Source organism: Rhipicephalus microplus, chromosome X (assembly GCF_043290135.1).
Source record: "Rhipicephalus microplus isolate Deutch F79 chromosome X, USDA_Rmic, whole genome shotgun sequence".
NCBI lineage: Eukaryota > Metazoa > Arthropoda > Arachnida > Ixodida > Ixodidae > Rhipicephalus > Rhipicephalus microplus.
This window is the reverse complement of record NC_134710.1, coordinates 229,565,506-229,578,184: the sequence shown is the minus strand read 5'-3', so window position 1 is coordinate 229,578,184 and position 12,679 is coordinate 229,565,506. Positions and strand designations below refer to the sequence as shown.

The window sequence follows — 12,679 nt, the reverse complement described above, 5'->3', positions numbered from 1 at the left end:
ATGTAGTACTCCTCTTTACATCCCAGTGTGTTTAGTAGCTCTTGTTTGTCTCTATATATATTACAGGCTGGCAATGGGAGACCACGGACCGTCCAACATTCCAGGAAATACACAACACATTGGAAAACATGTTCCAGAATTCCAGCATTACTGAAGGTTTGTGCTCCGAATATTGAAATTTTTCAAGTCTTTCAAAGCTCATGATGTGCACTGACATACCATAAAAACCGGAATATAGGTAGGACCAGAATATTAGTCGACCCCCTTAACTTTGAATCTCCTAAAAAGAAACTTTAAAATATCGCAGAGTATCGCCGTGCACCCTTTCTTTAGTAAATACAGTAAAACCTCGTTAATTCAAACTCTATTATTACGAAATTCCATTTAATTAGAAGGATTTCTGCAGTCCCGTATTTAGCAATGTAAGTTTCGGTGAATAATTCGAAGCGGCGGCCAGCACCAGTCCGGTTAATTAGAAAACTTTGGGTGCCATTTCCCAGTTCCAGATCCCGATTTTGCCGCGAATCCGCGGAAACGACGGCTATTAATTGCCACAAGGCAATGCAGCGTATCGATACTAATGAGTGGCAGCTGAAGCACACGTCTCGCTACTTCCAGCGAAAAAAAGAAAAAAACCGTCTCCTGGTCAACCGAAACATGCGCCTGTGGAAAATGAGCCATGCTTCACTGCAACACAGTGGTGACACGCGGGCAGCTTATTGCATGTTTCTCGCAACGTCAGCGAGTGATGGTTTACCTATTCTTTCTGGAATTGTAAAGAAATTAATACACTCAAACCTTGATATAACGAATCTGGATATAACGAAATATCGGTTATAACAAAGTAAATGAAACAGTTTCACAGTATGTTTAGTGTTAAGAATAAACCTTTATAATGAATTTTCATATATAACAAACTTATTATTATGTAACATGGAAGTTTGTTATAATGAGGTTCGAGTGTAAAGGACAGCTTTGGGGAAATCGCGATGTATGCGAACCTCAAATTGCTGGTTACTCCAGCAATTTCTGTCTTTGCATTGCTGGCGGAGTTCTTGCCAGCAACACCTACTTCGAAAACTAAGTTCAGAAGTTTCAAAGATAATTTTTTCCAGCCAAAACACATCGTGAGCTTCGTTATACTGGCCATTATTAAATTTATAATTATAATGGAAGGAATGTGGGAATGGTCGCATCACGATGTGCTGATGCAGCGAGGAGCAGGTGACATGCTGCCCGCGTGTCACTACTGTATTGCAGTGAAGATGTCTTGTTTTCTGCAGGCAGACATTTCAGTTACATTCTCGTTTTTTTTCTTTCTTTCTTTTTTTCCCGGTGGTAGCAGTGAAGCCCACCGTTCCTCCATGTTCGCGGCAAAATAAAGACCAGGTATTGCTGAAAAACATAACCTTTGCAGCCGCAAGCTAGCCGGCAAGGCAAATGATGAGCACCGAATACTTTGAATAAGTCTAAGTTCCTTGCATCCCACTTTTTGTATGTTCTGTGAATTTGAAAACCCGTTTAAGGGGAGATGCGAGTCGAAAAATCGTGTTTTTAGCGAAATTTCTCGTATTTCTGATTTTTATTGCATTGTAATCTTCAAACCTTCTTCTTTCATCTGTGAAAATTTCAAAACTAAATTCGAACCGCAAAATGCAAAAAAATGTGTATGAAGGCATCGCGGTGGCTCAAAATTTCGTGAATTTGCGCCGATATTGGCCATCTTTGACTGCGCGCTGCTCCCCGTCGCAGTGCCGCCCGCCATCGCGATCGGTTGGGAAAGTTGCGTCCGGCCTTCTTCTTACAGCTCCGACGACCGCCAGTTTCGTACGTGGGCAAAAAAAAAGAAAAAAAAAACCGAGGCCTTTTTATCACGTGGTTTGAGCGGTTTGAAACGCGCGGCACCCTAAGCCGCATCGCCATTGGCTACCGAGTCATTGTCAGCTGTGTTGGTGGCGGCCATCGGCATTTGGTCCGTCTGCTTTTCTGCGCGTCTACGCATATTTCCGCGATGACAAGCCCGAAAAAGTGCAACGTGAGACCGCAGAAGTTTCGAACGAAGCACAAGTTTAAGGGAAGGCGGTGTAAAGCGCCCCGAACGACGGCGACGAACGAGAACGCGCCTACGTGTGCTAGGCCTGACGGCGGCATCGACGAGTGCGCGAGCGACAGTGGCTGCGATGAAGGGATTGACGCTGCGCTTTCTTTCGTCAGTGCTTAGGAAAAGAAGCTCGGCTTCTTCGAAAAAGACGAAAGACAGCGCGATGAGGTTTGTGCAACGACAGTTTTGTGCGACACCCTCTTGCTGACGGCACTTGTGGCAGGTGCGGCATGCCCTGCTTGCGGTATTCAAAAACTTGCCGTTCGGGAGCCGGCAGAAAAGCGCAAGGGACTTTCGTCGCTCCTCGAACTTCATTGCGAAAACAGCGAATGCTCAGCGACTGTTCTTTCGTGCTCCTATACGTCACTGCGTGTTACGGCGGACGGCAGCAGCCGAGTGAGCCAACGGTACGACAGTGGGAGCTCCGGAGATAGTTTCGCTGTAAATGTGAAGGCGGTAGTGGCTGCACGCGCTGTCGGCATTGGGCATGAGCAATTGTCGAGATTTTGCTCCATTATTGGACTCCCAAAGCCAATGCACCACCGAGGATTTTTTTCGATAGCAAAGAAGGTGCACACCACTGCCATGGCAGCTGTGAGTGAAAACTTGCGCCAATCCAGAGAGTTGACGAAAGAAGTAGCAGGCGAAACTGATGTGGCTGTTATGTTCGACGGCACTTGACAGAAGAGGGGCCACAAAAGCCACAACGGGATTGGCGCAGTTATCTCCTTAGATACTGGCCTCTGCTTAGACTTCGAGGTCATATCAAATTGCTGCCTGACATGCAGTAGGCACAAGGATATGGGCCCAGACGAGGAAGTGTGGCAGGCATTCCATGGCCCAGTCTGTGAAAAAAAAATGCAGACTGTTCCTCCTATGCCATGGAAATGGAAACTGCAATGCGCATTTGGCAGAGAACATTGACTTATGACACCCCACTGCATTTCATGACATTCTTGAGTGACGGTGACAGCAAAGCATATAGTGCAGTTGCAGAGTCAAAAGTCTATGGTGCTGTCAATATAGAAAAAGAAGACTGCACTAATCATGTGGCCAAGAGACTTGGCACCGCACTACGGAAGCTGCGGGTGCCATTACCACGAGGGCAGAAAATGAAAGAGCCAGCCATTCAGAAGCTCCAAACATACTATCAGATTGCCATAACAAGCAACAGGGGGAGTGTACGGGATATGTACACTGCAGTATGGGCTTCGTATTTCCACTCATGCTCTACTGACAATGCTGGCAGCCACAAGTTTTGCCCTGCAGGAACAGAGTCGTGGTGCAAACATCAACGCGCTGAAGCACTTGGTGAACCTGCACCACGCCACACACCTCTCCTGACAAAAGCACAGGGATTGGCTGTTTTGCCCATTTATAAGCGGCTAAAGGATGAGAAGCTCCTTGCTCGATGCATCAAAAGGAAAACCCAGAACGCATCGGAATCCCTGAACAGCAAAATTTGGCTACTTTGCCCCAAGACTAAGTTTGTCTCCCGAACGGTTGTCCAGGCTGCCGCAGCTATGGCAATCCTGTGGTTCAACAAGGGTCATGCTACTTTCGAGCACATCCTGAAAGAGCTCAACATACTGCCATCTAGAGATCTAGTTACTTTCAGTGATTCCCGCGATGCGAGGCGCATCAAGAGAATGTCCGAGCGTCTGACAGCAGAAGCAAGGGCCCACCGTCGTCGTGGAGTGAAAAGGGCATGGCTAGAAGAGAGTGCTCGCAAGGACCGTGAGGACACAACCTATGCTTCAGGACAGTTCTAGTAACTTGCAGTGCTTTTCAAAGTTCTGTTGAACATTATGGCCAAAGAATATGCATTTCTAACAACTCTGTGATAAAAAAAAAAAAGGTTTCAAACTTTCAAATGCGTTTTTCTCCTTTTGCAGTTTTGTGTGATCTGTGCTTCTTATACACGCTAGTTCGTATACTTAGAATTGTCATACCTCTATGAAATTTTGCACATAGCATGATGAAGGCCCATAAAGTGCAATTATCTATTCAGATTGTCAGTGCTGCTTGATTATGTTTTTCAAAAGTTACATAACATTGAAAGCCCTTGGCAACTAGAGCCATAGTAAATTTTTCTATTTTATTATTGTATTTCACCTTTTTACACACAAAATTTATATAGTTTTTTGCACTCTACAGTTCCAAAGGATCATAGTCAGCTATATCTGCATGCTTTATCTCAAATTTTTATAGGTCAGAATTGTTGCATAACAATGGCCATAATTTTGCAGTATCTGACCTGCAGAAAGAAAACCAAGCAATCTACATGAAAATAAATGACATATTTGAAAAGAGGAGAAAAAACTCTATTAGCATGCCAATTTGTGTCAAATTCAGACTCTTATTAAAGAAAATCGTTTTTCGAGTAGCATCTCCCCTTAAGGGGGGCCGCTACACCTTCCAAAAACTCTTTTATTTTTGCGAGTACCTCAGTCAAATTTGGAGAGCCTATGTAGATTTTACTGCTGATTTCAAAAATCTAATTCTTTTTTTGCTGTGACAATTAGTTTTAAAGATATAATGAACTGCGACTATTTCAATTAAGGCCTAATTAGCTAATTAACTGTAACTTGGATATTGATGTGCAACCTATAGAACCAATTCGGTATGTTCACAGTGTGCAATAAAGTATAAATCATTGTTCTGGGCTATTTCGAAGCAAAGTTGTGGGATGTTGAATATGACATGAAAAATTTCCCCATCTACACTTGAAACAAAAGATCCATTTAGAGAATTTTCTCCAAAAATTATTACAATAAAACTTACTGTACGACACATCCCCTGCATTTATCTTCGAAACAAAAAAGAAATCGTAATGATAACCCAGATAGAACAAGAGATATTGCTCCGGCATAATGGGAAGCACATGAAAATTGTCGTTTTGAGAAATCGAGAAAAAACGTGGGCACACATTTTTATTGCAGAAGATGCAACAAGACAACCTCAAAACGCACCAGAAGCATAGTCTGAATGCATTCTGTGCTCATGCCTCCTCTTCACTAGCTTCCGGAGTTCCAATGAGGCTGTTCTTTTCTTGTTGGAGACAATGCTGCGACGGTGGTCTTTTTCTCTCGCTCTCCTGGCACCAGTACTTGTCGCATTCATGTCCATTTCACCTAAGATTGCCGTTGCAGAATTCAAATTGCCCGTGTTGAAGCGCAGCACTGCTTCTGCAACAGCTGCTTCAACAGCGAACAGGGACGCATGGTGCTCCAGATTACCGAATGTAGGCTCTCGTTGGAGTTCTGCGTTTTGCCGCGTTCGCACCTCTGAAGCAGGGCTCTTTCCGAAAGCCGGGTATAAACCGGTAGTAATGCCTCTGCCACGTCTTTCGGTAGATTGTAGGCATGCCTGGGGTCGGGCTCACCCTTTGCTTTTGCGGCATTGTGCCGACACCATGAAGTTTCACCAGCTGGGCACAGACTGTGGTCCGAGCATTCATCAGTGGAAGTGACGTGGCGGTATGTGGCCATCACAGCCTTTTGCATCTCGCCCACATCACCTTCATACGATTTCAGAGCCCGGCCATAATATGTGCTCAGCCTGGTGATCAGCTCACCTGTGAGCCTGCCTTTCCCACCAAGGCCTCTTTTCCCATCGCACTTTTGTTTCTGCACCAGGTTTCTCAATGCGGTGCCCATCCGTTTCTGTACATGATTAATACAGTCTTCCTTCTGCACGTCAATGTAACCATACACCTTGGCGTCTTGTATGGCGCAAAATGTCCTAGAGTCTCCATCAGACAGCATAGTTGTGTAGCGCAGGCCATGGCGTTCAAGCGACCTCTGAAATAGAATTAGAGCCGCCTCCACTTCCATTTGCCCCGCTTTGCTGTTCGTATTTTTTTGGCATTTGTGGTTAGCCTTCCATTCTTGATAGCCCTCACTACTAGGCTTTGGGCCCACCTCGCAGCCTAGGCAAAAGTTGGAAAGAACGACGTAGTCCAACACGTAGCCACTAAATAATTCGATAACTGTGCCCACGCCGATGTGGGAAGAATGGCCTCGCGTCTTCCACGTGCCGTCGTAGCTAACGGCAATATTGCCCCGGTGGCCGAAGCACAAGTCATCATAAATTGTTCTAACCTTTTCCGCACATTCGCTCATAGCGGACTCAGCCGCTCGCGTTGCAGCGGGTGCCAGCGTGTTCTTCAAATGCCGCTGAAACGTCTTGTGGTGCATACCGCGGTGTGAGATGCCCATTGTTGCGAAAATATCATTCATTTTCGTTTGGCCGTTGCCGGTAGCCACCATCGCCCTCGAAGCGAGAAGATTTACTTCAAACGGATTGCACGTTTCCGTGCCGTTCGCGCGGGGCGAAGTCCATTCATTCGCGATCTCGCCGCACCTTTCACACTGCACTAGCACTTTCACGGCAAGTCCGTAGTCCCGATCCCCTCTGACGATCGTAGCCGGTCCGTGGCAGGCTTTGCAACACAAGGCACCCATTATCGCGTTTAGGATATCTAGATGCATAAGCAGATAAGGAGCAGCGTGGTCCGAGTCCTGTGCGGTTGCCTCGCTACAACTCGCGGTGAAAAAGTCAATTTTCCGTGCAGTTGCTGGCGCCGATGAAAGCCGGTCGAGCGTCGCTTTCTCCCGGGCATGATTTTCTTCAACTTCGGCGTTTGTCACCACCTTGGCGTCGATTCGTAGTCGTCCAGAGTTCGCTTCATCGTCATCGTCGTCGGAGGCAACGCGCTCGGTCGCACCATCGCTGAACGGCCGCGGAGCGTCGACACATCGTTCGTCGGAGTCAACCAGGGGCTCTGATGACTTCGTAGACTTTCTCCCACGACCTTTGCGTTTCCTGCGACCAAATGCGTGCACGGTCCGATACTTTTTTGCGTTTCCAGGCATGGCGATACGATCAGAAGCTTCAGAGTGCTCTGCCGATTTCGAGGCGTCACAGCGGTAACCCTTTCAAAATGGCGTCGGGTCGCGTATGCAGGCGCAAGCCGCAAGCTTCCAGCCAACCGGAAAGCGCCATTTCAGTCACGTGCGCCGTTTAGCCAATGGCAGTGAGCGCGGCTCTTCGTCTTTGAGGCCCCGTTTTTCGAGCCGGGGAAACGCTCAATGTTGCTTACTGAATAAAAAAAACAGCTGAAAACGCGTTCTTTCAAACAAGACCAAAATGGCGCCGATTGAGCGCGTAGTTCCCGCGTATCGTAGAGCCGAAACCTGCGCTATTCGCCCTCAATTTAAAGGGCATGACGCCCGTTTTCGGTTTTTTAAAGTTGAATAACGATAAAAGTTGATGGTATTCGGCTATGAAATTTTGTAAATAGGTGTGCAATGATGTCGGGAACGCGAAAAGAAGGTCCGCGAAAACTCGATTTTTTGGCTGATTTTCGGTCCCGAAGTGCCGCGTCCCACCTTAATTCGAAGCTTTCTTGTGGCCCCAGTAACTTCGAATGAACGAGGTTTTACTGTACACGACACAACCAGCTGCACTGTTTTGACATTGGTTCTTTTTTGGACACTATTCTTATGTAGTTAAACGCCAGAAGGCCACAAAGTGCTGTCCGAACTTAAGTCCGACGACGTCTGTTTTTCATCAGTAACACCCCAGAGTGCATCGTCCTCCATTCCACTCAATGCGTTACTGATGCAGCATTTGCGGAAAGACTGGAGTACGCCGCCTCAGTGCAAAGCCCTTCAGTTTCACAAGTCTGCGCACCCACAATGGGGATGTTGTAAATTGCACTCTCGTAAGCCCAGAGTCGCACGCTATCACGAGAGCTTTCACGCGTATGCACTCCGCTGTTACGGGTAGCGACCTTGCATGTAGCTCCCGGACGAATTCGGCGAGTGGCGTTTCCAGTTCGGGTTGCACTGCAATCTTTCCACGAAACAAAAGTTTTTTGTTGTTGTTGCTATGAGGTGTGATGTGCTGCTTTTGGCTTCTCTAGTATCGGACGCTTTTCTGCAATGCACCGAATTCTTGTTGTGCTTCTAGGTTGCTGTGTGCTTCAGCATACTCTAACTTTTTTCTTAAAGGCTATCATAAACTGCCGTCGACTAGCACCCATTTCTGAAGGAAATAGAGAAGACAGCAGACTGACAGTAGATAACAGAGGCAAAATGGCGTTGCTAGAACACTCCAGGCCGTGCCTTGCCTAACGGCGCCGCTGCTGACGCTCAAAATGGCAGTGGAGGCTATTTTCGCGAGACTTCCACTTTTTTTTTTTCTGCCAATGACTGGTATATAAGACGAAGGTCGACTTTTCATTGCCTTGTCTTTTTTTAAGTTCAACCTATTTTTCTCTTTTCACAGTAACTTCTTTCCCCCATACCATTCCTCCCTTTGTAGCTTCTCATGACTTCGGGACAAGAGGAGAGAGATAGCACTTAAAGCGCACGACAAATTCTTGTAACTCCGCGCGTTTTTTAACAGATTCAAGAAATTTGTCCAGGAATTGATTCATAAGGCAATAAACTACGATACCGAGGTCATGCAATGATTACTTGGGAATGAAATTTAGGACACCTTTAAAATAAAAAAAACGGGATCACAGGACGAGAACTGCTCGGAGAATTTCACGCTTTGTGAAGTTCACTTCTGCTTGTCTTTTTACTTTTTTTTTCTCTCATGACAGCATAGGGGCATCCCGTAGTAAAGGATGAAGAATAGAACGAATGACGATATGTTGACACTGTTGTGCTATTCATCATCTTTTACCATGATGCACCAACAGGCCCAGTTTCCTGCTATAGTGGGGCAGCTTTATTATAAAAGATCTGGCAACATTGTATTTAACTATTCTTCTATATTGAACGTACAAAAATTGAGTGTTCATTAGATATCAAGCCACACTAGATTAGAGTAAATGCAGCAGAAGGGAAGGGGTGCGGTCCAAACCTCAGCTCCAGTACCGAAGGTTTTCCCACTGTAATGCATTAGTTGCCTCTGCCACTCCCTAGAGGGTGCCAGGGGGTTTCCTAGGCGCGTGTTTGTGATTGGGTGAGTTTTATACAGTTTCACTGGAAAAGAACAGTTGTAAAATAGAATTGTGGCAGTTTGGGCTAGTTGGTATGACATGATGATAGTTATAACGTGAGAACAGAACGATGACCTTGTCCTTTTGTCGTCGTTCAGTTCTCACGCTATAACTACCATCATGTAAAATAGAGCCCTTTATTTTGCTCTCAATTGTTGGATGATTGAGGTGTGTGCTAAGTGCAAACACAGGCTTCTTACTTTTGAATATTTTTTTTTTTCTTTTAGAGGTGGAGCGACAACTGGAGAAGCAGTCACCAGCTATGGCGTACAAAAAGCATCCGGGGAGCTCACCAACAATTGGAACCATGGCTGATGATGATCAAGAAAATAAAGCGCCAGAAACAAGTAAGTGTGCTCAGCACATATATGACCACCAAGACACATTAAATGGCAGTAGTGATTTTTAAATGCTTTCATTACTTAAAAATGGGAATTTAAGGGCTTTTTTTTGTCAAACACCCTTTTAATTAGAACCAACAGACAATCAAACCAAGGAAAGCTTAAACAAGTTATTTATAGTGATTACAGTTGAACCCCTTTAGAAGAGAAACTGATGTAACAGAAAAATGAGTATGTGCCCCCCTTAAGATTGGGGTTGGTGAGAAAATGTGAACGTGTTACCCTGCTTATAAGAGACACCTTGTATAAAAAATGGACCTGTATCTGCATGTTACACTGTGGCAAATGTGGTCCAAGGATGATGATAGTCTTGCATCTGGAGAGAGTGAACAAAACGTTAATTTGATTTTCTGCGCAAGAAAATCAATGAATGATATTCTGGAGGCGCTGCGTTAGAGTGCCTCGAGCGTGCAGCGGAGGCGAACGAGCGCATCGGGTCACGTCACACAGGAGACATGAGCGCTATCTGGCATTTATCTTGGAAAATGAGATGCGCGGCTTGCGCGCCCGTCTCGGAGGTGATAAAGTGTAGAATGCAAGGCGACAGGTAGGTGCCACCACTGCGTTGTCTTAGCAAACGTTGGAAACACTTGCCTTTTCGTGCAAGCGTTGCATGGTCAGCGCAGCGTGATAAATGCTACGGTCCTTGGAATTACTTATGTATGCCTTTTCTTGTAAAAGACGCACATACAGAATATTCACGTGTTGTTATGGTGCCTCAGATATGCGGAATAATTGCTTTTTAATTGACAATCGCACAAGTATGAACGCTGAATCTTCAGCAATATTGGTGCGCGCTGCGGATGGGGTCGGCCGTTTGGGGTATCGTCTGGTGCCATTTAGGGTACCGTTAACGGCGGACAGACAAATGTACAGACAGACAGACAGACCAAACTTTTTGCGTCGAAGGCCCCCAAAAAAGACCATCGTCTTTAAAAACAAGAATTGCTCCGCAGGGCATGTATCTTATAAACCTGTGTGATGTGGAAGAAATTAAAAGTGGACAAAAGGCAACTCTCTACTTGCACGGAGCGAACCTGAAAACAAAGGTTGTGGAGAAATTCAGGAATACTGTATTTACTCGATTCTACCGCGCCCTCGATTGTAACGCGCACCCGATTTCCACCGCGAAAAAAAAAAAAAAAAAAACGTAAGACATCGATTGCAACGCGCACCCATTTTTCTCGCTGGCCCGCACGATCACACCACTCGAAAAAACGACTCCTTTCGGGAGCGTCTTCCATTTAAATATGAGGTACGGGCGAAGCTTGTGCCCATCTGACGTGTAACAGAGCATTGCCGTCACTGTAGTTTTACCGTAGACCGATGTCAGCACGCGAACTTGCTTCACCCCGTTCTTCTCGACGGTTGTGGTGCCAGGCATGTCGAAGTAAAGAGGCGTCTGACCAGCATTCCCGATTTGCCCAAGCAGGTAGCCGTTGTTGCGCCGCAAGTTTAGGACGAACCTCTGAAAACTGCGAAGCTTTTCATCGTACTCCACTGCAAAACTTTTCGCATATGCATGTTCCCCTTCGGAGGGAAAAGCCTTTCCTCTTCATAAAGTTAGTTAGCCAGCACCTGCTCGCTTTAAACTGGCTCCGCATTAGACCTTTTTCTAAGACTAATTGCATAGCCCGCACTTGGAGCAGTTCTGTCGTCACGGGCCGCTGTGCCGCTCGCTGCTCAAGCACATACTCGCCGAGCAGCTCTTTATTTGCGGAAACCGACCTTGCTGTGGTCCACTGAAGCCTTTGCGTGAAGCTTCGCTGTCGACAATCTTCTGCTTTTGTTTCCGCCGGTCCCGCATGCACGTTTTGGGAACTCCGAACGACCGCGATGTGGCCCGATTTCCGTCCGTTTCTGCACATGCGATGACTTTTCTTTTAAAAGCGGCATCGTGGTGCACTCGAGTTTTTGGAGTCGGCCCTTCCACGCCGTCGATGCTAATGCACTACTAGATGACGAACTGCTCAGCACACGTACGAAGTGTCGCACATGGGAAACACATAGGCAGAAATGGCCGACGCGCCATGCCGACGCACGTAGGGGGCGGCCATTTTGGATTTGCCAATGGCAATAGATTGACCGTAATTTTTTTGTTCGTACTCGATTCTAACGCGCATGTGACTTATGAACTCGCTTAACCGGAAAAAAGGTGCGCGTTAGATTCGAGTAATTACGGTACTGTCAGGGCAGTTTATTGCAGATTTGTGTGAAGACTGCTTAGGCAATAAAGAAGCCGTTGGTCTCGCTGCTTGTCTGCAGTGCACATCTGCATGTCATTGTGCACTAATCATGTGCACTGCAGTCGAATCCCGCCATAACGAAGTCTTCTTCAATGAAATTTTCACCACAATGAAGATTTTTTTCATTCCCTCCAGTAGGAACTTTTTCACGGCTGCGATTCCACTTCGACGAAGTTTTTGTAGGACAACCACGAGCGAAATTATTTGAAGTAGAGCCTAATAAAAATCTCAAAGGTGTTTTTAATGCCTTGCCAAACCGCGGGCCTTAATAACATAAAATAAAAGCACATGAGAAGCTGCTCGGAGCAAACATACCGCACGCAACATAGACTTGTGCAACGTAAACAAAACAGCATGCCATGGTACAGTCGAGCCCACATATAATGGCCCCACTTAAATAAATGAACAATATCTGTGTGACCGTGAAAATATACATTGGTTCAATGGCACAAAATCGCACTTACATTGAACGTCTCCGAGCGCCGCTGATCGGTTACAGCGAACGAAGTCAGCGGTCTGCCGACTTCCCGGGAAACCAATTTGGACCACCGATCAGGCATGGGCGAGGTGCCCATACATTTTTATTGTTAAGGGGGGACGCGGCTTTGGGATAGCGAAAAATGGCAAAAAAATCGATTTTTCGAAAATCAAGTTTTCAGTTTCTGAAACCCTTTTTCTATCTGATTCCAAAGTATCTACACTGAAAACCGCGCAGATGTGCTTCGGAAAATTCGTTTCACCCACCCAAATAGCAAAACTATTTCTGGAAATCGCGAGAAAACAGCAATTTTCGAAAAATTATTGCTTCGCGATGGCGGGGCCAGGAGCCGGCTTCTTGGGCTCATAGGAAAGAGCATTTTCCGTGTTTAACTTTCCCGCCTCAGTTGGCTCCTCCCTCTAAAAACAAGCGCAC

At 46.1% G+C, this 12,679-nt stretch overlaps 1 protein-coding gene and 1 long non-coding RNA gene across 3 annotated transcripts in view; one reads left to right on the top strand and one right to left on the bottom strand.

Moving 5' to 3' along the window:
* The window catches only part of Abl (tyrosine-protein kinase Abl), an 88,189-nt gene that overhangs the window by 54,871 nt on the left and 20,639 nt on the right, over window positions 1–12,679 (top strand). For both annotated transcript variants that reach the window (XM_037435970.2, XM_075878748.1), the window contains exons 8-9: window positions 67–156; window positions 9,347–9,466. In XM_037435970.2, coding sequence (XP_037291867.1) covers window positions 67–156; window positions 9,347–9,466 — 210 coding nt within the window. The remainder of the gene's footprint in view (window positions 1–66; window positions 157–9,346; window positions 9,467–12,679) is intronic.
* Window positions 4,179–8,724, bottom strand: LOC142776010 (uncharacterized). The gene is made up of 2 exons (XR_012887229.1): window positions 7,495–8,724; window positions 4,179–4,496 (listed from the first exon to the last, which is right to left on the bottom strand). It is a non-coding gene; the product is annotated as an uncharacterized LOC142776010 (long non-coding RNA).